The 26,001-nt window shown below is 49.3% G+C and overlaps 2 protein-coding genes and 1 pseudogene across 3 annotated transcripts in view; all 3 read left to right on the top strand.

Moving 5' to 3' along the window:
* The first annotated feature begins 444 nt into the window (after nt 1-444).
* On the top strand, nt 445-9,507 carry HECTD3 (HECT domain E3 ubiquitin protein ligase 3). 2 transcript variants are annotated; one of them, XM_003891778.5, is made up of 21 exons: nt 445-1,221; nt 1,404-1,564; nt 1,826-1,918; nt 1,998-2,133; nt 2,436-2,551; nt 2,637-2,750; nt 2,893-2,975; nt 3,415-3,580; nt 3,801-3,882; nt 4,519-4,701; nt 4,843-4,895; nt 5,057-5,121; nt 5,277-5,380; nt 5,937-6,056; nt 6,170-6,259; nt 7,247-7,453; nt 7,675-7,804; nt 7,923-7,997; nt 8,121-8,202; nt 8,317-8,388; nt 8,482-9,507. In XM_003891778.5, the coding sequence occupies exons 1-21, from the start codon at nt 673-675 to the stop codon at nt 8,564-8,566; spliced, it is 2,766 nt and encodes a 921-aa protein (XP_003891827.1). In that variant the 5' UTR covers nt 445-672; the 3' UTR covers nt 8,567-9,507. The 2 variants fall into 2 exon arrangements, with proteins under 2 accessions (XP_003891827.1, XP_021796570.1); XM_021940878.2 differs by lacking the exons at nt 445-1,221; nt 1,404-1,564 and adding an exon at nt 1,575-1,644.
* A 9,189-nt stretch (nt 9,508-18,696) lies between these two features.
* LOC101024487 lies at nt 18,697-19,430 on the top strand (annotated as a pseudogene).
* Nucleotides 19,431-23,977: 4,547 nt separating this feature from the next.
* EIF2B3 (eukaryotic translation initiation factor 2B subunit gamma) overlaps nt 23,978-26,001 on the top strand; it is a 139,312-nt gene continuing 137,288 nt past the window's right edge. Inside the window, exon 1 of the mRNA XM_017960993.3 lies at nt 23,978-24,351. The gene's annotated coding sequence lies outside the window, so the exon portion shown is untranslated. The remainder of the gene's footprint in view (nt 24,352-26,001) is intronic.

Here is a 26,001-nt window from a genome sequence, read left to right as displayed (position 1 = left end):
GACGCAACAACAAACGCTCAAAAGAGAACTCCGCTGTAACTGTATGTTACGGTGACATGAGGAATTTGTTCTCATCTGACGGTCTGGGTATCCGGAGGCTTAGCTCAAGTCCCACTCATGATTCTAATAGTCTTATTCAGCCAGGCATACTGAGGATGATGGAACCAGGCTGCACAGGAAACTGAAATCGTCATATACTTATATTACCTACTAAGAGCCTGGACCTACAGTAGGTGTAGTGGTTAGCTCTGCTCAAGACAGTCCCGGTGTTTAAGAAGCTATAAGACTGGGAAAACAGAAATCAGTAATCACATTAAAATGAATAACGATTACCAGTGTCCTTGGGATTAGGAGTGACAAACAGAACCCGAATGACTCAAGACTCCTGTCAGTGGCAGGGGAAGGAGCCATTGTCTCAAACATTTTAGTCACACCACCTATAGGATAGGGAGTCCAGCAAATTCGTTGGGAGTGGGAGGAAAAAGAGAAGGCCGAAGAACCAGAAAAATTTTGGCAATGATCCAGGCCAGATAGAACGGTTATTGAATGAGGGTAGTAGCAGTAGAGATAAAATGGTAGTAGCAAGGAAATGGAGAGAAGGAGATTGATCAGGTAGAAATCACCAATCTTGGGTTTGGTCGGCTGGGTTAGGGTGGCACAGAGGTAGGTAATATGTTCGAGTGTAGGAGTACACAGTGCAATACGGTGAGTGCTGGGGGTGCGCTTAGTCCAGAACATACGGCGAAGGCTGGCCAAAGGCGGGGCAGGGCGTGGTGGGAAGCTCCGTCCGCGGTCGCGCCAGCTGTTCACGGGGTAGGATCGCCCTTAGGCGCTCACCTCCGCCACTTAGCCATGGCGGGTCCTGGCCCGGGCGCAGTGCTGGAGTCCCCGCGGCAGCTGCTGGGCCGCGTGCGCTTCTTGGCGGAGGCAGCGCGGAGCCTCCGCGCTGGGCGGCCGCTGCCGGCAGCGCTAGCTTTCGTGCCGCAAGAGGTGCTCTACAAGCTTTACAAGGACCCGGCGGGACCGTCGCGCGTGCTCCTGCCCGTGTGGGAGGCAGAGGGCCTGGGGTTGCGTGTGGGCGCCGCAGGCCCAGCCCCCGGTACCGGCTCCGGGCCCCTCCGCGCCGCCCGCGACAGCATCGAGCTCCGGCGCGGCGCCTGCGTGCGCACCACGGGCGAGGAGCTGTGCAACGGCCACGGGCTCTGGGTGAAGCTGACAAAGGTGAGCTCTTCCCCGCCCAGGACCAGGTAAAAGACCCCCGGGGCCAGAGAAACCTCTGGCTGTTTCCCTTTCCTCCCCTGTATTGAGTTGGCATTGCGTTCGGTGCCCTTTGCCCTGGGCTGGGTAGGACAGGCGGCTGGGCAGTTCCCTGACGGCTGTCCCCATCCGGCGCGTCCCGGCAGGAGCAGCTGGCAGAGCACCTGGGCGACTGCGGGCTGCAGGAAGGCTGGCTGCTGGTGTGCCGCCCGGCGGAGGGCGGAGCCCGCCTGGTACCCATCGACACTCCCAACCACCTCCAGCGGCAGCAGCAGCTCTTTGGCGTGGATTATCGGCCGGTGCTCAGGTCCTGCACTTGAAGGAGCGGGGCTTGCTGTCCGAAGGCCAGGCCAGGAGGGCTTGGGAACGCTTCAGCCACACCCTGGGGTGGGTGGGATACTGGAGCAGAGGCAGGGTTAAGAACAGGAAGGGGCGAGACATGAAGGGGGCTCGGGTGGGGCGTCTGGAGACCGGGAGATAGAGCCCAAGAGAAGGCTACACGGCATGGAGGTCGTGTCCTGCTGCCCGCTGATGTCTCCCTTTCCCACTCCCTACTCTGTGCCCACAGGTGGGAACAGGTGGTGGACCTGACATACTCACATCGCCTGGGATCGAGACCTCAGCCGGCAGAGGCATACGCAGAAGCTGTACAAAGGCTACTGTGAGTGAGCAGAAATGGGGTGGGGAGGAAGGAGCTCTGCGTCTGGGTCCAGTCTAATTAGGGGCTTGGGGTTGCTTAGCTATGTACCCCCGACATGGACCTACGAGTGCGACGAGGACCTGATCCACTTCTTGTATGACCACCTGGGCAAGGAGGATGAGAACCTGGGTAGCGTGAAGCAGTATGTGGAGAGCATAGACGTTTCCTCCTACACGGTGGGTGCTGGGGCTCCTCCCACCCCAGGCAAGATATAGTCACACCCCTCAAGGCTAGATCCAGAAAGAACTCCCACCTCCAGGCCAAGACCAAAACAGGGTCCCCACGGGCCACACTCACTTCAGCTCCCCATCTTGGAAGTCTGTAGGAACCCCTACATACCCAGCGGCCCCCTATCCCATACCAGTTGCCCGTTAGCCCAGCTTCACTCTGCTTTCTCTCTGGTCCTCCTGGTCCAGAGCACAAGCCCAGCTCAGGGAGGGAGGGTAACTACTGACTCCACCTCTCTGCCCCTCCCCAGGAGGAGTTCAATGTATCCTGCCTGACAGACAGCAATGCCGATACCTACTGGGAGAGCGACGGGTCCCAGTGCCAGCACTGGGTACGGCTTACCATGAAGAAGGGCACCATTGTCAAGTAAGTAGGCTCTGGGCAGGACAGAATGGGTGAGCCACATTCCTGTGGGTTCACAAAGACTCATGTTCACACTCTGACCTTTCAGGAAGCTGCTACTTACAGTAGATACCACAGATGACAACTTTATGCCAAAGCGGGTGGTGGTCTATGGGGGCGAAGGGGACAACCTGAAGAAGCTGAGTGACGTGAGCATTGACGAGTGAGCACACTGGCCTCGGGAGGGAAGTAGGGTGTGTTCCAAGCCTAGCCCAGCTTGGAAGCCTAAGTTTGAGTGAGACTCCAGCAGTCTCTGAAGGCCTGAGGCAGGAGGTATCCGAAGTGCCTCACACTCGTCTCCTCAGGACCTTGATTGGTGATGTCTGTGTCCTGGAGGACATGACTGTCCACCTCCCGATCATCGAGATCCGCATCGTGGAGTGCCGAGGTGAGGCTTAAGGCTCTAAGGAGGGAAAGAGAGCCTGATGTGGAGATGGGGCAGACAGATAGTGAGTGTGGAGAGAAGAGGATAGGCTTGGAGTTGGGGTGAAGGTGATGCTGAACTAACTCCGAGATTTGGAGCTTTGGGGCCTGAGCAGCTGGGATGTGCCAGGTATAGGCCTGCCTTAAAGCCATACAGGTGGTTGGGCTCACCTGGAAAAGGAACTGAGTTGGGACCCTCAGGCATGCCAGCATTATAGTGGAAGACAGAGGAATCAGCAGGAATAGATAAATCAGAGTCAGGTGATAGAAGGTGATCCCGAAGGTCCCAAGTTTCTAGGGTTAAGGGTGACAAAAGGCTGAGCGTTCAAGGAGCCATTCCCAGGTGTGAGGGCCGAGGAGCCAGCAGGTGCCGTAAATGACCTCACTCTGACCCCTTTCCCCAGATGATGGGATTGATGTTCGTCTCCGAGGGGTCAAGATCAAGTCCTCTAGACAGCGGGAACTAGGGTTGAATGCAGACCTGTTCCAGCCGACTAGTCTGGTGCGATACCCACGCCTGGAAGGCACCGACCCTGAAGTACTGTACCGCAGAGCTGTCCTCCTGCAGAGGTGGCTGTGGTCCTGGACCTGTGGGCCCTTCCCTTCCCCCAGCATTGAGCCTTGTGTGTCTGCATGGAGGAGGTTCCCAAGGTCTCATAGTATAAGCTGTTCAAGGGTCAGAGAAGCCCCCAGGTCCTGCCTTCTCCTGTCCCTGTATGTTGGGGAGTTGGGGGTCTTAAATGTATGCCAAACTCTTTAGCTGCAGTCAGTCTTTACCCACCCATGCCAGATTCATCAAGATCCTCGATAGTGTCTTGCACCACCTGGTACCTGCCTGGGACCACACACTGGGCACCTTCAGTGAGATTAAGGTGAGCCGTCCCACCCAGTGCTGATCTCGGCCGTGCGTTCCCCCTTCCTGCTCATGTAGTTGTTCATGCCTTAGCAGAGTTCCTGAAACCTGCTCTAGGGCAAGACCTTTGCTGGGTCTGGGAACACAGGAAGAAAGCCAGAACAGATGGTCCAAATTTAGTGTTTGGGAGGCTGCTGCCCAGATGAGTGTGTGGAATACCCAAGGGCTATTGACAGCACAGGCAGGGCAGGTTGCGTGAAAGGTACATACCGGGAGTTAACAGCAGCTCAAGATGACTTGAGAAAAGTGTACAGGTAGGTGTGAGTATGACAGAGGGATGAGGGTGGGAGGATGTGGGCAGGAGGCAGGCCCTGGTTGCAGAGGGCCCTGTGGGCCAGGCTGTGAAGCAAGGACTTTGTCCCAGGATAGTGGAGCTATTGGAAAAGTAAGTAAGGTAATGACAGTATTAGAATTTTTTTGTTTTAGAAAGCTCTCCCTGGTGGCTGAACTAAGGAAGGGACTGGAGACAAGGACAGGAATGGACTAGACTTGGACTAAAATGGTGGAATTGGATACAGGCAGAGAGGAAAGTTCCAGGACCTGGACAGAGGCTGACTGCCCACTCATTCCTGCTCTGGCCACTTCTCCTCACTAGCAAGTGAAGCAGTTCCTACTGCTGTCCCGCCAGCGGCCTGGCCTGGTGGCTCAGTGCCTGCGTGACTCAGAGAGCAGCAAGCCCAGCTTCATGCCACGCCTATACATCAACCGCCGCCTTGCCATGGAACACCGTGCCTGCCCCTCTCGAGACCCTGCCTGCAAGAATGCAGTCTTCACACAGGTCTGCACCACCTAGGGTCAGGCTGAGATAGGATCAGTGAAGGGCCAAGGGGACTAGGCCAAGAGGAACCTGAACAAGTTCTTGGGGCGAGTATGGGGCCAGGTCTTGCTTTCCTGTGACTCCTTTCCTCCTTGCCCCCAGGTATATGAAGGCCTCAAGCCCTCTGACAAATATGAAAAGCCCCTGGACTACAGGTATGGCATGAGAGTGAGGGACTTACTCGGGACACCTGTGTGCACACACAACTCCTCGAGGCATCCCTCGCCATGACTGCTTTTCCTAGGTGCTCTCTGGGCTGATGAATTGTGCTGCACCTGGCCCCGCACGATGACAAATCTGCCCACGTTTTTTGCAGGTGGCCCATGCGCTATGACCAGTGGTGGGAGTGTAAATTCATTGCAGAAGGCATCATTGACCAAGGTGAGGCCCTGAGGGAGGATCCCAAGGATCCTTCTTGCTGTCCTATTAAAGTGGTAGAGGCTTTTCACAAGCTAATGATGATGGGGGACCTATTCATTACCCCATTATGGGAGCTGGGCTCTTGAGTGCCCAGCTGAGGACATCTGTCATTTCAGGCGGTGGTTTCCGGGACAGCCTGGCAGATATGTCAGAAGAGCTGTGCCCTAGCTCAGCGGATACCCCCGTGCCTCTGCCCTTCTTTGTACGCACGGCCAACCAGGTAATCTCCGTTTCCATCTCTGCAGACCTCCCAGGTGCCAGCTTGAGCTAGAAAGGGGGCAGAGGAGGGGGCCGGGCGTGGTGGCTCACACCTGTAATCCTAGCACTTTGGGAGGCCAAGGCGGGCAGATCACAAGGTCATGAGTTCAAGATCAGCCTGGCCGATGTAGTGAAACCCCATCTCTACTAAAAATACAAAAAAAATTAGCCGGGTGTGGTGGTACGTGCCTGTAGTTCCAGCTACTTGGGAGGCTAAGGCAGGCGACTCGCTTGAACCTGGGAGGTGGAGGTTACAGTGAGCCGAGATCGTACCACTGCACTCCAGCCTGGGTGACACAGTGAGACTCTGTCTCAAAAAAAAAAAATAGAAATGGGGCAGAGGAGGGACTGAGTTGCTCAGGGCAACATCTGGGCGGACAGGGAGAGGAGGAGCCACTGTACATTTGAAGGGATCATTTAGTGGAAAATGTTCCCAGTGGAAAATGTTCAGGGAAGTCTTCGGGCCAGGAAAGTAGGGTATGTCTCATGCCACACTGACAGCTCTGTCTCTGGGGCAGGGCAATGGCACTGGTGAGGCCCGGGACATGTATGTGCCCAACCCCTCCTGCCGAGACTTTGCCAAGTATGAATGGATTGGACAGCTGATGGGGGCTGCCCTTCGGGGCAAGGAGTTCCTGGTGAGTAGCCTTATCCACACCCCCATCTGATCAGCCCTGGCCCCTGGGAGGAAAGGCCAGCCAAATCTGGGCAGCTCAGGGTGAGAAGACAGTAGGGAGTATTTGTCACACAGGTCCTGGCCCTGCCTGGTTTTGTGTGGAAGCAGCTTTCTGGCGAGGAGGTGAGCTGGAGCAAGGACTTCCCAGCTGTGGACTCTGTGCTGGTGAGTAGGGCCTGGAACCAGTGGTTCCTCTGCCTAGCCCCTAAAGGTTGGTCCTCCCTAAGGCTGTTCTGTACCGTGTTCTTTTGCCACACACAAGATCCCTCTTCAATCCATCCACTCCCATGGCTTCAACTACTGTCTGTAGACTTGTGACCCCTAAAATCCTGACCTCTAGCCCCAGCCTCTCCTAAGCCTGGGGCCATATATGTATCTGCACCCTCAACGTTTGCCCCAAGGTCACATCTCAGGCTCAATGTATTCTTTATCTTCTCCCAAGACTGCTCCCCTCTAGGGCTCCTGCCTCAAAAGGACACCATGTCCCACTCCTCCCCATCCCAAAGCCCACAGGGCCATCCTTCACCCCTTCTTCTCCCTCACCCCCACATTCTTAAGTCTGTCTCTGTAATCTGTCTGCTTTTCCTATCTCACTACTATCTCCCTGCCTGGTTGAGGACACCTTTCCTCCTGAGCTAATCACTTAGTGAAAAGCTGGTGTCCCTGTCTCCGTTCTTACCCATTTGGTCTCCATGCAGCCAGAGTAATTCATTTCACTTTCCTTATTTAAACTCATTGGTGGCTCGGCCCTGGGCTTAGGATAGAATGCAGAAGCTGTAAAGGCCTTACATGAACTCTATATCTCCAGGCACTTGGTTCACATTCAGGCTCCAGCCAAATAGTTTCCTTAGGCCTTTTGCTCTTTCCAGCTTTCTCCAAGATGTTCTCTCCCCTAACTTCCCTTATAGCCCAGCCATTATCTGGGTCTCAGCTGAGACGCCATTTCCCACAGGATGCCTCCTCTGGCCTCCAAGGCTGATTAGGTGTTGTCTTGATGCTTTTACAGCTCTTGTACTGACACCCTCATTCCCTGCTGCCTGCATGGTGACTGCCTTGCCTGGCTGTCTCTGCTTCCCTGTGAGCATCTTGTGAAAAGACAGGGACTGTCTCCACAGTGAAAAGGTTACTTCCCTGCCTCTCTCCAACCCCTAGGTGAAGCTCCTGGAAGTGATGGAAGGAATGGACAAGGAGACATTTGAGTTCAAGTTTGGGAAGGAACTAACATTCACCACTGTACTGAGTGACCAGCAGGTGGTGGAGCTGATCCCTGGGGGCGCAGGCATCATCGTGGGATATGGAGACCGTTCTCGTTTCATCCAGCTGGTCCAGAAGGCACGGCTAGAGGAGAGCAAGGAGCAGGTAGTACCCAGAGGCCAGTAGAACAGAGAGCTTTGGCCCCTTCTGAGCCCCAGCTCCTGGGACCCAGAGTGCAGCCTGTAGGCCACCAATACTCCAAGAACTCTGGCCCCCAGCATTCCTCGGTGCCACCTTTGTGCTGCTCAGAGGCTACAGTGATGCCCCTCAGTGTAAGGCAGGAGGTGTGACCTCTTCCCCAGCCAAGCCTTTTACCCACTCTCCAGGTGGCAGCTATGCAGGCAGGTCTGCTGAAGGTGGTGCCACAGGCTGTGCTGGACTTGCTGACCTGGCAAGAGTTGGAGAAGAAAGTGTGTGGGGATCCAGAGGTCACTGTGGATGCTCTGCGCAAGCTCAGTGAGTTCCCCAAGGCAAGGCAGGGCACGGCAGCACAGCACAGCACAGCACAGGGGTTGGGGCTCAAGGACTGGGCAAGATGAGACCCAAGAATGAGTGCTGGCCTTGTCTCCACCAGCCCGGTTTGAGGACTTCGAGCCATCTGACTCGCGGGTGCAGTATTTCTGGGAGGCACTGAACAACTTCACCAACGGTCAGTGGAGGAGGGCAGGGTGACGCCTGGGTTTGGACTCTGTTGCTGGGATGCAGAGGCAGGGTAGAAGTTGTAGACCCTCCCTCACCATCCACGCGGGCACTGATTTCCTTCTCCCTCCAGAGGACCGGAGCCGCTTCCTGCGCTTTGTCACAGGCCGCAGCCGCCTGCCAGCACGAATCTACATCTATCCAGACAAGTTGGGGTGAGTGCTGGAGGGAGGCCCGAAGGTGCCACGGCCACTTGCTGTCCTCCCTCCCCACACACATACATGTGCCCCAACACATCTTCCTGACCTATGGTCCCTCAATGCCCCTAGCTACGAGACCACAGACGCGCTGCCCGAGTCTTCCACCTGCTCCAGCACCCTCTTCCTGCCACACTATGCCAGGTGGGTTTTTTCCTAGGCTCAAGTTGGGGCCCAGGGGAGCCCCATCACCCCTGGTAGTGATGGATGGATCTGACCAAGTCCCCATTCCCACAGCGCTAAGGTATGCGAGGAGAAGCTCCGCTATGCGGCCTACAACTGCGTGGCCATCGACACCGACATGAGCCCTTGGGAGGAGTGAGGTGTGCGCAGGCTGCAGGACCGTCAGGACAGCACGTGTCCCTCTTGGCCTTGCCCAGGGCGAAGACACCTTCCCTGCCCTGGTTTGGCTGACGTGCTCAGCAAAACCCCGTGTGGCCCGCTCCTGTGTGCAGTTGGCGTGCGGGCAGCTGGCGTGGTCAGGTGAACACTAGTGGCCCAGCCCCGCAGACCCACAAGCCCTACCCGTGCTGGGGCTTGCTTCCTGAGGTATTTCACCTCTTAAGAGGGAATCTTCCACAAGCCCAGCACAAGCTGCCAGGCCTGAGCTACTTGAAGGGGGCCATGTAGGTCCCCAACTCATGGACTTTGCCTCCATTTTCAGCTCCACCTTTTTTCTTCTATTTTCTCTCTGGCTTTCTTCAGCCATGACTCAAAACATAAAACACTGGAGGTTGGTGGAGGCCCCTCCCCAAGCAAGAAGCCTGGGATGGGCAGGGAGTGATAGCCAAACTCCTTGGTCACCTGCTCCAAGAAGGAAGCAGTAGCTGAGCCACCTGCCCTCGCATACTGCTCTTTTCCTCCTCTCCCTCCATACCAGAGATGTGGTGAGCTCTGTTCTTCCAACCCAGTCTCAACACACAAAGTGCCACCAGCTTCCCTAACTCAGAACCCACATCCACTCAATGTGAACTCTTCACTACCAAGACCTCCCCATGTTCCTCACTTCTGCATCGCCTCCGGCCTGACTCCCTGTCTGCCCTTTCACCCCCAAGATTTTGCACAGGTTAAGGCCAGTTATGACCTTTTTGAAATCTGTAATAGCTCCCCTTTCCCCAACTCTAAAGCCTAGACCTTAAACCTGTTCCTAGAGCTATGCACACCCCTCCCCTTTTACCATTCCTCCCTCAGGGCCTCCGTGACACTCCATGAAAAGAAGTTCTTGCATACCGGAAAGTTGAATAAATGGATGAGTTCATTCCTTCAGAATGTGTTTATTGGGCCCTGGGCTTAGGCACAGGGATCACAAAGAGAAATCGACTTTAGTGCCCTGCTTGGAGCCAAGAAGATGAATGTGAAGTGCAAGTAGAGGCTTCTCAGTGACAAACGTTGCACAGTTACACATCTGGGGCTGAGCAGGGACCTGGGACGTAAGGGCCCCACTGCCCAGAAAAGAGAAAACAAGCAAACAGGCTGGCCTGGCATTTTCTGGCACGGATATGGTGATTTGGAGGAAGGGAGTCCACTTCTGGAACCAAGCAAGCAGAAGAATTTGACATCATAGAAGACAGAGACCCGGGAGGGCTGACAGACCAGCCAGGTCAGGGTTGTTGACAGAAGTGGAGGCAGTAGCGTCTTTATTACCCTGCCCCCAACCCCGTGCAGTCTTTTTGTTTTTTGTTTGTTTGTTTGTTTGGGTCTCTGTTGCCTAGGCTCGTGTGCAGTGGTGGAATCACGGCTCACTCCAGCCTGGGCCTCCTGGGCTCCAGTGATCCTCCCACCTCAGCCTCCTGAGTAGCCGGGCCCACAGGTATGCCACCGCTTCCAGGTAATTTTTTGCAGAGATGGGGGGTCTCCCTATGTTGAGCAGGTGGTTCTTGAACTCCTGGCCTCAGGCATTCCTCCCACCTCAGCCTCCCAGAGTGCTAGGATTATAGGCCTGAGTAGTCTTCAAGAACAAGTACCTGGGGCCAGACACAGTGACTCACACCTGGAATTCCAGCACTTTGGGAGGCTGAGGTGGGCAGATCACTTGAGCCCAGGAGTTGGAGACCAGCCTGGCCAACATGGTGAAACCCTGTCTCTATTAAAAATACAAAAATGAGCAGGGCTTGGTGCGTGTCTGTGGTGCCAGTTACTTGGGAGACTGAGGTGGGAGGATCGCTTGAGCCCGGGAGGTGGAGGTTGCAGTGAGCCAATCATGCCACTGCACTCCAGCCTGGGCAACAGAGTGAGACCATGTATCAAAAAAACAAAAAAAAGGTCGGGCGCTGTGGCTCATGTCTGTAATCCCAGCACTTTGGGAGGCCGAGGTGGGCGGATCACGAGGTCAGGAGATCGAGACCATCCTGGCTAACATGGTGAAACCCCGTCTCTACTAAAAATACAAAAAAAATCAGCCGGGCATGGTGGCAGGCGCCTGTAGTCCCAGCTACTCGGGAGGCTGAGGCAGGAGAATGGCGTAAACCCGGGATGCAGAGCTTGCAGTGAGCCAAGATTGTGCCACCGCACTCCAGCCTGGGCTACACAGTGAGACTCCATCTCAAAAAAGAAAAGAAAAGGAATATCTGGGAGAACCCTGTGTATGAACAGCCCCCCTACACCCCCACAGTGGCCAGTCACACCCTCAAGCACAGCCCCAGGGTCCCAGTCATATCAGAGTCCAGGTACAATGTGAGACCTTGTGGTGGCTGATTGCCCAGAGAAGTGGCTTGCGCGGAGTCTCGCCCTGGCAACTCTTCCCCTTCCTGTCCTCTAGGGCGCGCCCTGACACTGCCCTAGTTGGGAAACTTACTGTGCAAGAGGTTGATCTCTGCCTGCACTGGGTACACCCTGAGGCCTGTCCCAAAACACAGAACTTAATAGCTCAGTCTTTTGGCTGCCACCGCCTCCCCTGGCCCCCTGCACCTTGGGTGGTGAACCCCCTTCCCTCCCAGGGAGCAGAAGGCATGGGAACCCCCAAGGCCACCACTCCCACCCAGCTGTGCTTTTCCCAGGTCAGAGGTGCACCTCTTCCTTCTCTCCCTTCAGGAAAGGGCCCAGGCCACATGCACCTATAGGAAGTAGCCAGTTTCTGTGCCTGGTATGGTCACGTGAAGTCTTTAGTTCCTCTTTTACTCACACTGTATATTTCGTAGCCTGCATTTCATTTAACCATTCATTCATCCATTCAATAAACTAATAGGCATCAAGCACCTAGGTCAGGCACTACACTAGGTGAATGGATAAAATAGTGGCTAAAGCAGTGATAATTGTTACTCTCATGGGATTTAAACTCTAATGGGAGAGACATATATAAACAAAGAGTTCCATAAACAACACTTAACATTTTTGTAAAAACTACAAAGAAGTGAAAATTGTTAGGGGCCAAAACAGAATCGTTCTAACCAATGCAGCTCAATGAAATGTGAAACTCCCGGCCGGGCGCGGTGGCTCAAGCCTGTAATCCCAGCACTTTGGGAGGCCGAGATGGGCGGATCACGAGGTCAGGAGATCGAGACCATCCTGGCTAACACAGTGAAACCCCGTCTCTACTAAAAATACAAAAACTTAGCCGGGCGAGGTGGCGGGCGCCTGTAGTCCCAGCTACTCGGGAGGCTGAGGCAGGAGAATGGCGTAAACCCGGGAGGCGGAGCTTGCAGTGAGCTGAGATCCGGCCACTGCACTCCAGCCTGGGTGACAGAGCGAGACTCCGTCTCAAAAAAAAAAAAAAAAAAAAAAAAAAGAAATGTGAAACTCCCAAGGCATGTAAATGAACACAAAGGTCAACTGAGAAGCCTGTTGAGCCTGTGGAGTGTAAAGGGAGGAGAGAAATGAGACTCCAGCCTTATAAGGCCAGTTTTAGGATTTTATAGTGAGCAGCCCTGAGGGCGTTAAGCAAGAAAGTGACATAACTATATTTGCCTTGGTGGCTGTGTAGAGAATGGGTTGAGAAGGAGACAGGTGGCAGGGATTAATCAAAGCAGGAAATGATGACGACTGGGACAAGGGGGCACTCATTTTAACCATAATAATTATTATTATTATTATTATTAATACCGAGTCTCACCATCACCCAGGTTGGAGTGCAGTGGTGCGATCTCGGCTCACTGCAACTTCCGCCTCCCGGGTTCAAATTATTCTCCTGCCCCAGCCTCCCGAGTAGCTGGGATTACAGGCGCCTGCCACCATGCCCAGCTAAATTTTGTATTTTTAGTAGAGATGGGGTTTCACCATGTTGGCCAGGCTGGTCTCGAACTCCTGACCTCATGTGATGTGCCTGCCTCAGCCTCCCAAAGTGCTGGGATTACAGGCGTGAGCCAGTGTGCCTGCCTGACCATTATTTTTATAGGTGGCAATTGTATTACATTGTAAGGAACTTTCATAATTTGTATTTATTTTAAAACCTCTACAGATGGACATTAAGATTGTCCCCAAATTTTCAACACCAGAAACTACAGATGTTGCAATAAACATCCTCATGCATATACCGTTGCAATATCTATTTATTTCCTTAGAATAACTTCTTTTTTTTTGAGACGGAGTCTCCCTCTGTCTCCCAGGCTGGAGTGCAGTGGCATGATCTTGGCTCACTGCAAGCTCTGCCTCTTGGGTTCACACCATTCTCCTGACTCAGCCTCCCGAGTAGCTGGGACTACAGGCGCCCGCCACCACGCCCAGCTGATTTTTTTGTATTTTTAGTAGAGATGGGATTTCACCGTGTTAGCCAGGATGGTCTTGATCTCCTGACCTTGTGATCCGCCTGCCTTGGCCTCCCAAAGTGCTGGGATTACCGGCGTGAGCCACCATGCCCAGCCTAGAGTAACTTCTTAAAATCATCAAACTGCAAAACTGCCCTGTAAAAAGAATGAATCGATTTCATTCCCTCTAATGTCGATTTCCTAAAATCTCACCACACTTAAAAATGTTTTCTGTCAATTCAGTGTGCTGGGAAATGGTAAAATTGTTATGTTTTATTTGCATTGCTTTGTTTAGTATATGGAGTCATTATTTTTCTTCTTTATGAGCTACCTTCGTATATTTTTGTCCATTTTTCTGTTGTTTTCATTATATTTTTCTTAATGATTTTTAGCAACCTTTGCGTGGTACTAAAATAATAAAAGCTTCGTAGTTGCTGATCATCCTCTTAGCAAAGCACTGTGCTGTGTAACATACATTCACTGTCTTGTTTTATCTTTTCAACAACTCCGTGAAGTAAGTACTATTATTATGCCCCTTTCCAGATGAGAAACCTAGAGCAACGAGGAATTAAATTACTTGCCCAGGATAAGTGGTTAAGTGATGGAGATTAGGATGGTAGTCTGCCAGCTCCAAAGCCTACTGACTCAAGTCACTAAGGTGTTATATCCTAACCCCTTTGTCTGTCATGTCAGATGTTGCAAATGTTTTCATAGTCTGTCCTTTGCCTTTTAATTCCATGTATGTTCTTTTCTAATGTAAAAAGTTCAAAATTTTTTTAATAATTTTTTTTTTGAGATGGAGTTTCGCTGTTGTTGCCCAGGCTGGAGTGCCATGGCACGATCTCTGCTCATCACAACCTCCGCCTGCTGGGTTCAAGCAATTTTCCTGCCTCAGCCTCCTTAGTAGCTAGGATTATAGGCATGTGCCACCATGCCTGGCTAATTTTGTATTTTTAGTAGAGACGGGGTTTCCCCACATTGGTCAGGCTGGTCTGGAACTCCCGACCTCAGGTGATCAGCTCGCCTCGGCCTCCCAAAGTGCTGGGATTATAGGCTGGGCACGGTGGCTCACGCCTATAATCCCAGCACTTTGGGAGGCCGAGGCGGGCGGATCACAAGGTCAGGAGATCGAGACCACGGTGAAACCCCGTTTCTACTAAAAATACAAAAAATAAGCCGGGCGAGGTGGCGGGCGCCTGTAGTCCCAGCTACTCAGGAGGCTGAGGCAGGAGAATGGCATGAACCCGGGAGGCGGAGCTTGCAGTGAGCCAAGATGGCGCCACTGCACTCCAGCTTGGGGGAACAGAGCAAGATTCCGTCTCAAAAAAAAAAAAAAAAAAAAAAAGTAAGTGCTGGGATTAGGGGCATGAGCCACTTCGCCCAGCCAGATTTTTTTATTTATTTATTTTTGTTATGATTTTATTTTAGACAGGGTCACTCTGTCCCCCAGGCTGGACTATAGTGGCATAAGCTTGGCTCACTGCAACCTCCACCTCCAGGCCAGGCGATCCTCCCACCTCAGCCTCCCAAGTAGCTGAGACTACAGGCATGCACCACCACACCCAGCCAACTTTTTTTTCTTTCTTTCTTTTTTTTTTTTTGTAGAGCCAGGGTCTCAGCATGTTGCCTAGGCTGGTCTTGAACTCCTGGGCTCAAGCAATCGGCCCGCCTCAGCCTCCCAAAGTGCTAGGATTACAGGCATGAGCCACCACGCCTGGCCAATAATTTTTTATTTTTAATTTTTGTGGGTACATAGTAGGTTTATATATTTATGGGGTACGTGAGATGTTTTGATACAGGCATGCAATGTGTTATAGTCACATCAGGGTAAATGGGGGTATTCATCCCCTCAAGCATTTATCCTTTGTGTTGCAAACAATCCGTTTATACCATTTTAGTTGGTTTGGTTTGGTTTCGTTTTTTGAGAGAGTCTTGCTCTGCAGGCTGGAGTGCAGTGGTGCAATCTCGGCTCACTACAACCTCCACCTCCCGGGTTCAAGCGATTATCCCACCTCAGCCTCCCAAGTAGCTGGGCCTACAGGTGCCAGCCACCATGCCTGGCTAATTTTTGTATTTTTAGTAGAGATGGGGGTTTCACCATGTTGGCCAGGCTGGTCTTGAACTCCTGACCTCAGGCGATCCGCCCACCTCAGCCTCCCGAAGTGCTGGGATTACAGATGTGAACCACCGTGCCTGGCCTCTTTTAGCTGTTTTAAAGTGTGCAGTTAAATTATTATTGACTATAGTCAACCTGTTGTGCTGTCAGACACAAGGCATTACTCATTCAGACTCTTTTTTGTACTCGTTAACCATCTTTATCTCCCCCTAATCCCCCCACTCCCCTTCCCAGCCTCTGGTAACCATCCTTCTCTATCTCTATGGGTTCAATTGTTTTGATTTTTAGACCTCAACATGTTTATGAGCTCAAAATTTTTTCTTTATGGAAAACCTATATTGGATATATACCATGGGGAGGCAATATACTGTTGTGTACTAGTTAAGAGCACATTCTTTGGAGTCAGCTTGACTATATCCATATTCTGGCTATGCCACATACTAGCTATTGACCATGGGCAAGTTGCTTAACCTTCCTGTGCCTCAGATTCCACCTTTAAATTTATTTACTTATTTTTTGAGACGGAGTTTCGCTCTTGTTGCCCAGGCTGGAGTGCAATGGCACGATCTCCACTCACCGCAACCTCCACCTCCCAGGTTCTGGGCCAAAATGAACTTTTTTTTTAGATTCCACATATAAGCGAGATCATACAGTGATTTTTGTTTTTTTTTGTGTGTGTGTGCCTGGCTTATTTCACTTAGCATAATGTTCTCCAGTTCCACCCATGCTGTTATGAATGACAGAAGATATTTCTTTTTAAAGGCTGTACAATATTCCTGTGTATGTGTGTATGTATGTGTGTGTGGATGTGTGCGTGTGTGTGTACTGTTTATCTACTGATACACACTGAGGTTACTTCCTTATTTTGGCTATTGTGAATAATGCTGAAATGAACATGGGAGTGCAGATATCTCTTCAACATTCTGATTTCAATTTCTTTGGATATATACCCAGACGTGGTATTGCTGGATCATAAGGTAATTCTTTTTTAGTGTTATGGTTTTTGGGTTTTGCTTGTTTATTTGTTTGCTTGTTGAGGAAAGGTCTCATTCTATTGCCCAGGCTAGAGTGCAGTGGCACCATCTTGGCTCACTGCAACCTCAATCTCCTGGGCTTAAGCCATCCTCTGACCTCAGCCTCCTGAAGTGCTGGGATTTCAGGTGTGAGCCACTGTGCTAGGCTCCAATTTAAAAACAAGGGGAAAAATCAGCCAGTTGAAAAGTCGTTTTCCATAAAGGAGAAAAAAATCACCAAATTGATTAAATCACTTATTTTTTAAAAGTTACTCACCATTTTAGAACATGAATGCCCAGATTCTGACCTTTAAAACCACCAATGAAGAAAATTCTGTGTGCTTGAAAAGAAATACTAAAGTTCTAATTAATGAAAACTGTTTCCAAGTTCCTTTTGTTAAATACTGTAGCATCATTTTATCTCTAACTTATCATGGATCTATTGGGCAATTACTGGGCTTATGTACAAAAATACAGCACAAGGCTGGGTTCAGTGGTCACGCCTGTAATCCTAGTTCTTTAGGAGGCTGAGGCGGGGGAATATCTTGAGCCCAGGAGTTCAAGACCAGCCTTAGCAACATAGTCAGAACTTGTCTCTACTAAAAACAAAAATTTTAATTAATGAGGCATGGTGGCAGGCACCTGTAGTCACAGCTACTCTGGCGGCTGAGGTGGGAAGATCGCTTAAGCCCAGCAGGTCAAGGCTGCAGTGAGCTGTGATCGTGCCACTGCGCTTCAGCCTGGGTGACAGAGCAAGACCCTGTCTCAATCAATCAACAAAATGCAAATATTTTAGGACCTGCAATTGTTTGCCAAAGTGGAATTTCTTTTTTCATTTTTATCTTTCATTCACTACTCTAAAAACAATAATTCCCCGCCCCACTGACAAGTCTCTGGCCAAATGGAGTAGATGGATATTGTGAGGTGGCCAGCAAATTCCCAGCGAGATCTCTAGCAGACCGTGGGAAGAGAGTTTGTGAGCCAAGGCCCAAATTTTGAAAGGTTTCTTTTGTCTTCCACAGTTTAGAGAGCTTGCCCTTGTTAAGTTATTCCCCCACCACATATGAACACACAAACACACACACACATATATACACACAAATATCCCTTAGGGAAGAAATGAGGATAATTGAGGTCAAGATGAAACAAACATTTCAGGGAATACCCTGTATTTAATAAGCATTTATTAAGTATCACCTGTGTACTTAATAAATAATAATAATAAATAAGCATGGGGCTAGGCATGGATAATAATATGAATTGACAGTGAGGAGGAAAGTTCAGAAGAAGAGATGCTGTCAGCAACCTGGCTCTCAGCCCAGTTTTCCCACCACCAAATGGGATGTCAAGGGAAAATCGTAAGATTTCAATTCATCCAATATTATTCACTGAGCATGTCCCAGGTTCTATGCTAGGTCCCGGGGAGACGGGAACAAATAAGATATAGCACTTATCTTCAAGGCGCTCCTAGTGTGATAAAGACATGGAAAAGAGGATGACAGTCCTTTATGGTGAGTGCCATAATGTAAGTCCTAGAAGCAGTAAGAGCCAGGAGGAATCCATAAGGCAGTAGTTTTTCAAATGTGCTCCATGGGTTCCTGAGAATCCCTAAGACCCTTTCAGGGGATCTGTCAGGTCAGAACTATTTTCATAATAATACTAAAATATATTTACGGTTTTCATCGTATTGATATTTGCATTGATGGTGCCAAAGCAATGGTGGGTAAAACTTCTGGTGCTTTACTGAGCATGAATCGAAGCATTGGCACCAAACTGTACAATAGTCATTTTATTTTTTAGTCCCATACACTTGCAATAAAAGTAAGAATAAACATTAAGGCCAGGCACAGTGGCTTACCCCTGTAATCCTAGCACTTTGGGAGGCTGAGGTGGGAGGATCCCTTGAGCCAAGGAGGCAGAGGTGCCAAGATCATGCCACTCTACTCTAGCCTGGTCAACAGAGCGAGACCCTGTCTTAAAGAAAAAAAAATTGGCCAGGCACAGTGGCTCACACCTGTAATCCTAGCACTTTGGGAGGCCGAGACGAATAGATCACTTAAGGTCAGGAGTTTGACACCAGCCTGGCCAATGTGGTGAAGCCCCATCTCCACTAAAAATACAAAAATTAGCAGGGTGGTGCATGCCTGTAATCCCAGCTACTAGGGAGGCTGAGGCAGGAGAATGGCGTGAACCTGCGAGGCAGAGCTTGCAGTGAGCCGAGATCGCGCCACTGCACTCCGTCCAGCCTGGGCGAAAGAGTGAGACTCCGTCTCAAAAGAAAAAAAAAAAAAAGAAAAAAGAAAAAAAATTAAACAAAGTCAGTTACACTTAAGAAAGTCTTTGATTAAGCAGTAAGCTATATTAATTTTATTAAACATTGGCCTGAGTACATGTCTTTTTTTTTTTTTTTTTGAGATGAAATCTCACTCTGTTGCCCAAGTTGGAGTGCAGTGGCACGATCTCAGCTCACTGAGACCTCCACCTCCCGGGTTCAAGTGATTCTCCTGCCTCAGCCTCCCAAATAACTGGGAATACAGGCACACGCCACCACGCCCAGCTAATTTTTGTATTTTTAGTAGAGACAGGGTTCCACTATATTGGCCAGGCTGGTCTTGAACTCCTGACCTCGTGATCCACCCGCCTCGGCCTCCCAAAGTGCTGGGATTACAGGCATGAGCTACCATGCCCAGCCCATGTCTCTCTCTCTCTTTTTTTTGGCTACCAAATATCCTAGTTTACTGAGTACGTGTCTTTTTAATACTCTGTATAATGAGGTGGGAAGTACACATTTAGCCCTTCTGTGCATACAAAAGAAGTATGATTGTTGTCTCCAAGAGAAACAGTTTTGTGATAGTTTGAGCTGCAAGTTGAACTACTGCTTTTTCATGGAGCACTATATTTAATCGAAAGAACAAGTGGAGGTGGCTGCACGGTCATGGCAGAGGTGACCAAAGCCACATAATGTCCGTAGTTCATGCATCCATCCATGCCAAATGGATGGTGGAGAAGGTGATTGGGACAAAAGTGCAAAAGACTGCTAAAGTGAGAGTGACCAGGCTTGTTCTGGATGCCTATTTATTAGAGTATTATAATAAGCGGAAAACCTACTTTGCTCGTGATGCCCTTCAGCAGTGCACAGTTGGGGATATTGTGCTTCTCAGAGCTTTACCTGTTCCACAAACAAAGCATGTGAAACATGAACTGGCTGAGATTGTTGTCAAAGTTGGAAAAATCATAGATCCAGTGACAGGAAAGCCCTGTGCAGGAATTACCTACCTGGAGAGTCCATTGAGTTTGGAAGCCACCCAGTTAAGCAAAAATCTGGAAGAACTTAATATCTCTTCAGCACAGTGGAGGGAGAGTGGAAGAAGGAGCTAAAGGGAAAGATTGACATGTTTATGTTATGGAAAAAGAATTTTTTCTAAGTTTCATCGCAAACTGTGTCCAGTTTGTGGTGTTTATGAAATAGCTAAAAGCAAATGAAGGGCATATTATGGTTTTTCATTTAAAAAAAAAAGAAAGAAGAACAACTGACCAACTATGCCTGCCAATGTATAAACAAAGTGAGCCAGCTACTTCAAGGGAAACCACTAACAGTATTTGCTGCCAATGATAATATTTGAGCTTTGAAGAGAAAATTAGAATTGTTTGTTTATTTGTTTTTTGTTGTTTTTTTGTTTTGTTTTGTTTTTGAGATGGAGTCTTGCTCTGTCACCCAGGCTGGAATGCAGTGGCACAATCTCAGCTCACTGTAAGCTCCGCCTCCCAGGTTCATGCCATTCTTCTGACTCAGGCTCCCGAGTAGCTGGGACTACAGGCGCCCGCCACCATGTCCAGCTAATTTTGTATTTTTAGTGGAGACGGGGTTTCACTGTGTTATCCAGGATGGTCTCGATCTCCTGACCTCGTGATCCACCTGCCTCGGCCTCCCAAAGTGCTGGGAGTACAGGCTTGAACCACCACGCCTGGCCAAAAATTAGAATTTTATAAAACTTGTATCTGTCATCATCAGCTTCCCAGCTTTCCAATATTTAAGAATTTTTCTGATGAGATTGTTAGTAATATTAACAAATGTGATTTTAAAATATTGTATAATGAGTCAGTGTTAGGAAGATCTGCATAACTCTGTGAACCAATATTTTACATATTATTAGTATACCAAGTTGCAAGGTCATGCATGGGGAAAATGTCCATTCAAAGTGCAAGTATTGTAACAAAGTACAAAATGTTCATTGATATAATTTCCGATTCTACATTGCAACAAACCTTTAACAAACTACCACTTGTTGAATTTTGGTATAGTATCAAAGAATATCTAAAATTATCTGAAAAGGTTATTAAAAGCTCTCTTACCAACTACGTATCTATGTGAAGTCACATTTTTATGATAAAATTAAACCAAAATAATATATCACAGTAATGGAAAAATCAAGCTGTTTTCTGTTAAGCCAGTCACTAAAGAGACTTCAAAAAGGTGAAACAATGGCATTCATCTCACTAAACTTTTTGTTTTGAAAATGTAGTTGGCCTGGCACAATGGCTCACGCATGTAATCCCAGCACTTGGGAGGTCAAGGCAGGCAGATCACCTGAGGTCAGGAGTTTGAGACTAGCCTGACCAACATGGAGAAACCCCGTCTTTACTACAGAGACAAAATCAGCTGGGCGTGGTGGCGCATGCCTGTAAATTCCAGTTACTTGGAGGCTGAGACAGGAGAATCACTTGAACCCAGGGGGCAGAGGTCTCAGTGAACTGACATCGTGCCGTTGCACTCCAGCCTGGGCAACAAGAGCGAAACTCCATCTCAAAAAAAAAAAAAAAAGAATTTTTGATATGGTAAATATTGATAAATACAATCCATATAAACAAAAGCTTTCTGGGGTCCTCAGTAATTTTTAAGTATAAAGAGTCCAGAGATGAAAAAATTTGAGAATTATTGCCCTCAGGGAATAATTTAAAGTGAGTTTAAATTGAAGCAATCTCTCAACTACTTTCCACAATAGAAGAGAAAGCCCTCTAGTTCCTTGAAAAACATTCGCTAGTTTAAACATAAGGATATGAAATGGATGGCAGATACGGGGCTGACTGCTGTTCTTACTTATAATTTCTTATTTATAATTAGTTCTTACCTCAAAACCATGCTGTAATTTCCAAAGCTTGGTTGAGGTAATACCAAAGAGAGAATATCTCTATGTTTCCATAGAGGGGTAGTCAGACTTCAGGCCTCCTGTGGCCAGATCAATCAGTTCATGGCAAGGCAAAGATAGGCTAGTTTTAGGATATGAGTCCCTTTTTTTTTTTTTTTTCTCAGGGTCTAAGCAGAACTCCTTCTGGAAAAAACGACAAGTCCTAATCACTGACTGCTGTATCTGCAACACCAAGCATCTAAGACACTGCTTGGCATATATTAGGCACTCAATAGATATTGTTGAAGTCATTCCTCCATGGCACATACCTGTAGTCCTAGCTACTTGGGAAGCTGAGGCAAGAGGATCATTGAACCCAGGAGTTTGAGTCCAGCCTGGGCAGCATAAGCTGACCTCATTTCTAAAAATAAATGAATAAATATTGTTGAATGAAGTCAAGCTCCTTTATTTTTATTACAGAAATCATACTCTACCTTTTAGCTGGCAGGGAGGTAAAGCAACTCAAGATTTAAGAGATGAATCAGACCTGGCACAGTGGCTCACGCCTGTAATCCTACCACTTTGGGAGGCTGAGGCAGGCAGATCACTAGGTCAGGAGTTCAAGATCATCCTGGCCAATCTGACGAAACCCCATCCCTACTAAAAATACAAAAATTACCCAGGCATGGTGCCGCACGCCTGTAGTCCCAGCTACTCGGGAGGCTGAGGCAGGAGAATCGCTTGAACCCAGGAGGCAGAGGTTGCAGTGAGCCGAGATCGTGCCTCTGAACTTCAGCCTGGTGACAGAGTAAGACTCCGTCTGAAAAAAAATTATGAAATTGCAGGAATGCATGGGAAAAAGAGAATGGCCATTGGTCCTGTTATCTAGTGCAACTTGATAAACCACTCCAAAACATAGAGCTTAGAACAGCAATTATTTTATTATCTATTCGTCATTTTTAAATATTTATTTCATTTACTTAGAGATCCCATCTCTTTGTTACCCAGGTTGAAGTGCAGTGATACCATCTTGGCTCACTGCTACCTCTGCCTCTTGGGATCCAGAGATCCTCCTACCTTCCAAGTAGCTGGGACCCCACAATGCGCCACCACACCTGGCTAATTTTTGTATTTTTAGTAGAGAGGGTGTTTCACTATGTTGCCCAGGCTGGTCTCGAACTCCTGGGCCCAAGGGATCCATCCGCCTCGCTTCCCAAAGTGCTAGGATTATAAGCCTGAGCCACTGCACCTGGCCAATTACTGTTTTGTTAAAAACAGGGTCTTGGCTTTGCAGAAGCAGCCGCCGCCGGGAGCTCTGTACTATCAGCCATGGTTAACCCCACCGTGTTCCACATCGCCCACGGCAAGCCCTTGGGCTGTGTCTCCTTCAAGCCATTTGCAGACAAGGTTCCAAAGACAGCAGAAAACTTTCGTGCTCTGAGCAATGTAGAGAAAAGATGTGGTTATAAATGTTCCTGCTTTCACAGAATTATTTCAGGGTTTATGTGTCAGGGTTGTGACCTCACACGCCAAAATAATGGTACTGGTGGCAAGTCTACCTACGGAGAGAAATTTGATGACTAGAGCTTCGTCCTAAAGCATACAGCTTCTGGCATCTTGTCCATGGCAAATGCTGGACCCAACACAAACAGTTCCCAGTTTTTCATCTGCACTGCCGAGACTGAGTGGTTGGATGGCAAGCATGTGGTCTTTGGCAAGGTGAAAGAAGACATGAATATTGTGGAGGCCATGGGGCACTTTGGGTCCGGGAATGGCAAGACCAGCAAGAAGATCACCATTGCTGACTGTGGACAACTCTAACAAGTTTGGCTTGTGTTTTATCTTAACCGCTAGACCATTCCTTTTGTAGCTCAGGAGAGCACCCCCTTCACCTCATTTGCTTGCAGTATTTTTTTTTTGAGACGGAGTTTCGCCCTGTTGCCCTTTCCCAGGCTGGAGTGCAGTGGCACGATCTCGGTTCACGGTAACCTCCACCTCCCGGGTTCAAGCAATTCTCTTTCCTCGGCCTCCCGAGTTGCTGGGACTACAGGCACATGCTGCCACGCCTGGCTAATTTTTTTTTTTTTTTTTTAGTGGAGATGGGGTTTCATCATGTTGCCCAGGCTGATCTTGAACTCCTGAGCTCAGGCAATCCGCCCACCTCGGCCTCCCAAAGTGCTAGGATTACAGACGTGAGCCACCACACCCGGCCTGCTCGCAGTATCTTATCTTTGTGCTCTCGCTGCAGTTCCCTTTGGGTTCCACGTTTTCCTTGTTCCTTTCCATGCCTAACTGGATTGCAGAATTCAGTTTATGATTATGAAATAAAAACTAAATTAAACAAACAAACAAACAAAAAAACCAGGGTCTGTCTCTGTCATCTAGGCAGGAGGAGTGCAGTGGCCCGATCATAGTTCCCTGCAGCCTCGAACTCCTGGGCTCAAGCGATTCTCCCACCTCAGCCTCCCGAGCAGCGGGGGCTACAGGCACACACTACCCAGCTAATTTTTATTTTTATAGAGACTGGAGTCTCTCTCGCACAGGCTGGTCTTGAACTCCCGGTTTCAAGCAGTCCTCTCACCTCGGCTTCCCAAATTGCAATTACAGGCATGAGCCACCATGCCCAGCCGCCCCCAGTTTTGATGACTAAAGTTAATGTGAGTGGCCTTGTTATACGTCTCACAAATAGGAAGCCCTGGCAACCCCTGCAGGAGCATTCGGTGATTTTTTTTCACTAGCTAGCCAAAATTGCGGATCCCAATGAGCTTTCTTTCACTGAATGTACTTGGAGCCAAGTCCTAGACTTACTCCCTGAGGAAAAAGGCTGAGTTGCTCCGTCTGGGTTCCTGGCACCCTGCGCTGGAATACTCAAAAGGCGTTGGTAATGTGGGACAAGTGTCGAATGCTCCTCGGTGGCCCCGCCCCCTCCGGCCCCGCCCCCTCCTCTCTGCGGCGATTGCGTCCCCTCCGTCATCCATCGCTCGGCGCTCGTCCCTTCTCCGTGGGTCTGCTCAGAGCGTTCCATCGAGTTTCTCGGCCATCGCGCGCCTGCGCCATTGGGCTGTCAGTCAGAGGCGGCGTGGAGAGCGCTGGGAGCGGTTGTGGCGTGCGGGGAGCTGAGGTATAGCTGTGACTTCTGCCCTGCCAGGCCGCGCACGAGCTGGCTGACCCGGGTGAGCAGCGCGGTGGGGCCACTCATCTGAGGGAGGCGGGCATGTCGAACTGGGCCGAGGTGGACCCCAAGGGGTAGGAGGGGGTGCTGAGCCTCGAAGTTGCCAGCTCGACTCCCTGCTCGACCCGACCGTGTAGCTGTGTCCGAAGTAGAAGGGAGGTTGGGGGAGAATCCGAGCCAACTACCTTATGCAACAGATGGAGAAACTAAGTTTCTAATCTCAGCTACTCGAGAGTCTGAGGCGGGAGAATCGTTTGTTGCAGTGAGCCGAATTCCCGCCATTGCACTCCAACCTGGGCAACATAGTGAGACTCTTCGTTTCAAAAAAAAAAGAAAGAAAAAAAAAAGAAAAGAAAGAAAGGAAGTTTCGAGGAGGGGAGGTTCTGCTTGAAGTCACAGCTAGCGAGCGAGCACCAGACAGGCACCAGACGCCTTTAGCACTGTGCCTGCACTCTTTCGCCCCAGCCCTTCATTCGTTTATTCAGCCTTCCTTTAGTTGTTTGGATGCAGGGCAGTGAAATACAAGGAGGAATGCAGCAAGGTCTCTGCCTTCAGGCAGCACACGTGGAATGACAGACCAATTCTGTTACAGTTTTCGTATCTATTTACAACTGGAAAAGGCATGAGTGCTACGATGCAGGCAAGTCTGAGATGCGGCGAGCACCCTCTCTAAAGCTTGGGAGGCAGCGAGACTCGTTGCCAGGATTCCCGTCACCCATAGTCGTGGCAGTGACATGAGCATTTGACAGTCTGCCTGGTAACATGATTAGTTATGTTCTTGGTAACTATTCATGCTTCCTAGGTTGCCTTTCTTCACCCAGAGCCTCCTTGAGAGCTGGAACCTCAGTTCCTAGTGACCTGGATTCTAATGCCCTTGTGCACATGTTTGAGTTTGACTCTTACACAGTTGTGAAGTTCACAGGTCCTCATTCCACTCTGATTTCTGACGTCTGACTGGGAATACAGTGATGATGCACACACAGTCCAAGAAAGTCACTTTTAGACTCTTATATAGACATTTAAGAGACATTAATATTATACTTAAGTAGACATTTAAACACATGTGCAATGAAACCCTGTAAAGGCTAAGATAATCTGCACATGGCAAAGTGGAAGCACTTCGGGGAAAGGAATCACTTCTGGAGGGATGGGAATGGTTAGGAATGGCTTTGTAGGCAAGAGGATTCTTGAGCTGTCTTCAGAGTTTAATAGGTGATTGCTAGATGCAAGAGAAGGCAGACAAGGAAGCAACAGTAGCAGTGTAGAGACCAGAATTATGAAGCAGCATGTTCAGTTAGTAGGAAGGTTTTCCCTGATCTAGTCTCTGTCTAATAAAGCAAATACAAATACAGTGCTTCTCATGGGATGGACATTATTTTGTCTACTTTACGTAGAATAACATTTAATCTTAACAACAACTCTGTGAAGTAAAACTGTAATTATCCCCATCATAAAATGCAAAAACAGGCATAGAAAAGTTTAGTTTGCCCTAGTTCACACAGCTAATAATAAATAGTAGATCTAGAATTCAAACCTAGGCATTCTGACTCTATGGTCTGTGAACCTAACCACCAGGCTTCCTTCTGGAAGCTGAGGACACTGAGAGTTTTAAATGTCAGGCCCCTGATCACACCACCTATGAGTGACAGAA

Source organism: Papio anubis, chromosome 1 (genome assembly GCF_008728515.1).
Source record: "Papio anubis isolate 15944 chromosome 1, Panubis1.0, whole genome shotgun sequence".
NCBI lineage: Eukaryota > Metazoa > Chordata > Mammalia > Primates > Cercopithecidae > Papio > Papio anubis.
This window is presented reverse-complemented; position numbering and strand designations above follow the sequence as displayed.

Coding starts and splice junctions, on each gene's coding strand:
- HECTD3 (XM_003891778.5), top strand. CDS start 673: ATGTTCGAGTGTAGGAGTACACAGTGCAATACGGTGAGTGCTGGGGGT. Junction 2,134..2,435: donor TAGACGTTTCCTCCTACACG/GTGGGTGCTGGG, acceptor GCCCCTCCCCAG/GAGGAGTTCAATGTATCCTG. Junction 4,702..4,842: donor AGAATGCAGTCTTCACACAG/GTCTGCACCACC, acceptor CCTTGCCCCCAG/GTATATGAAGGCCTCAAGCC.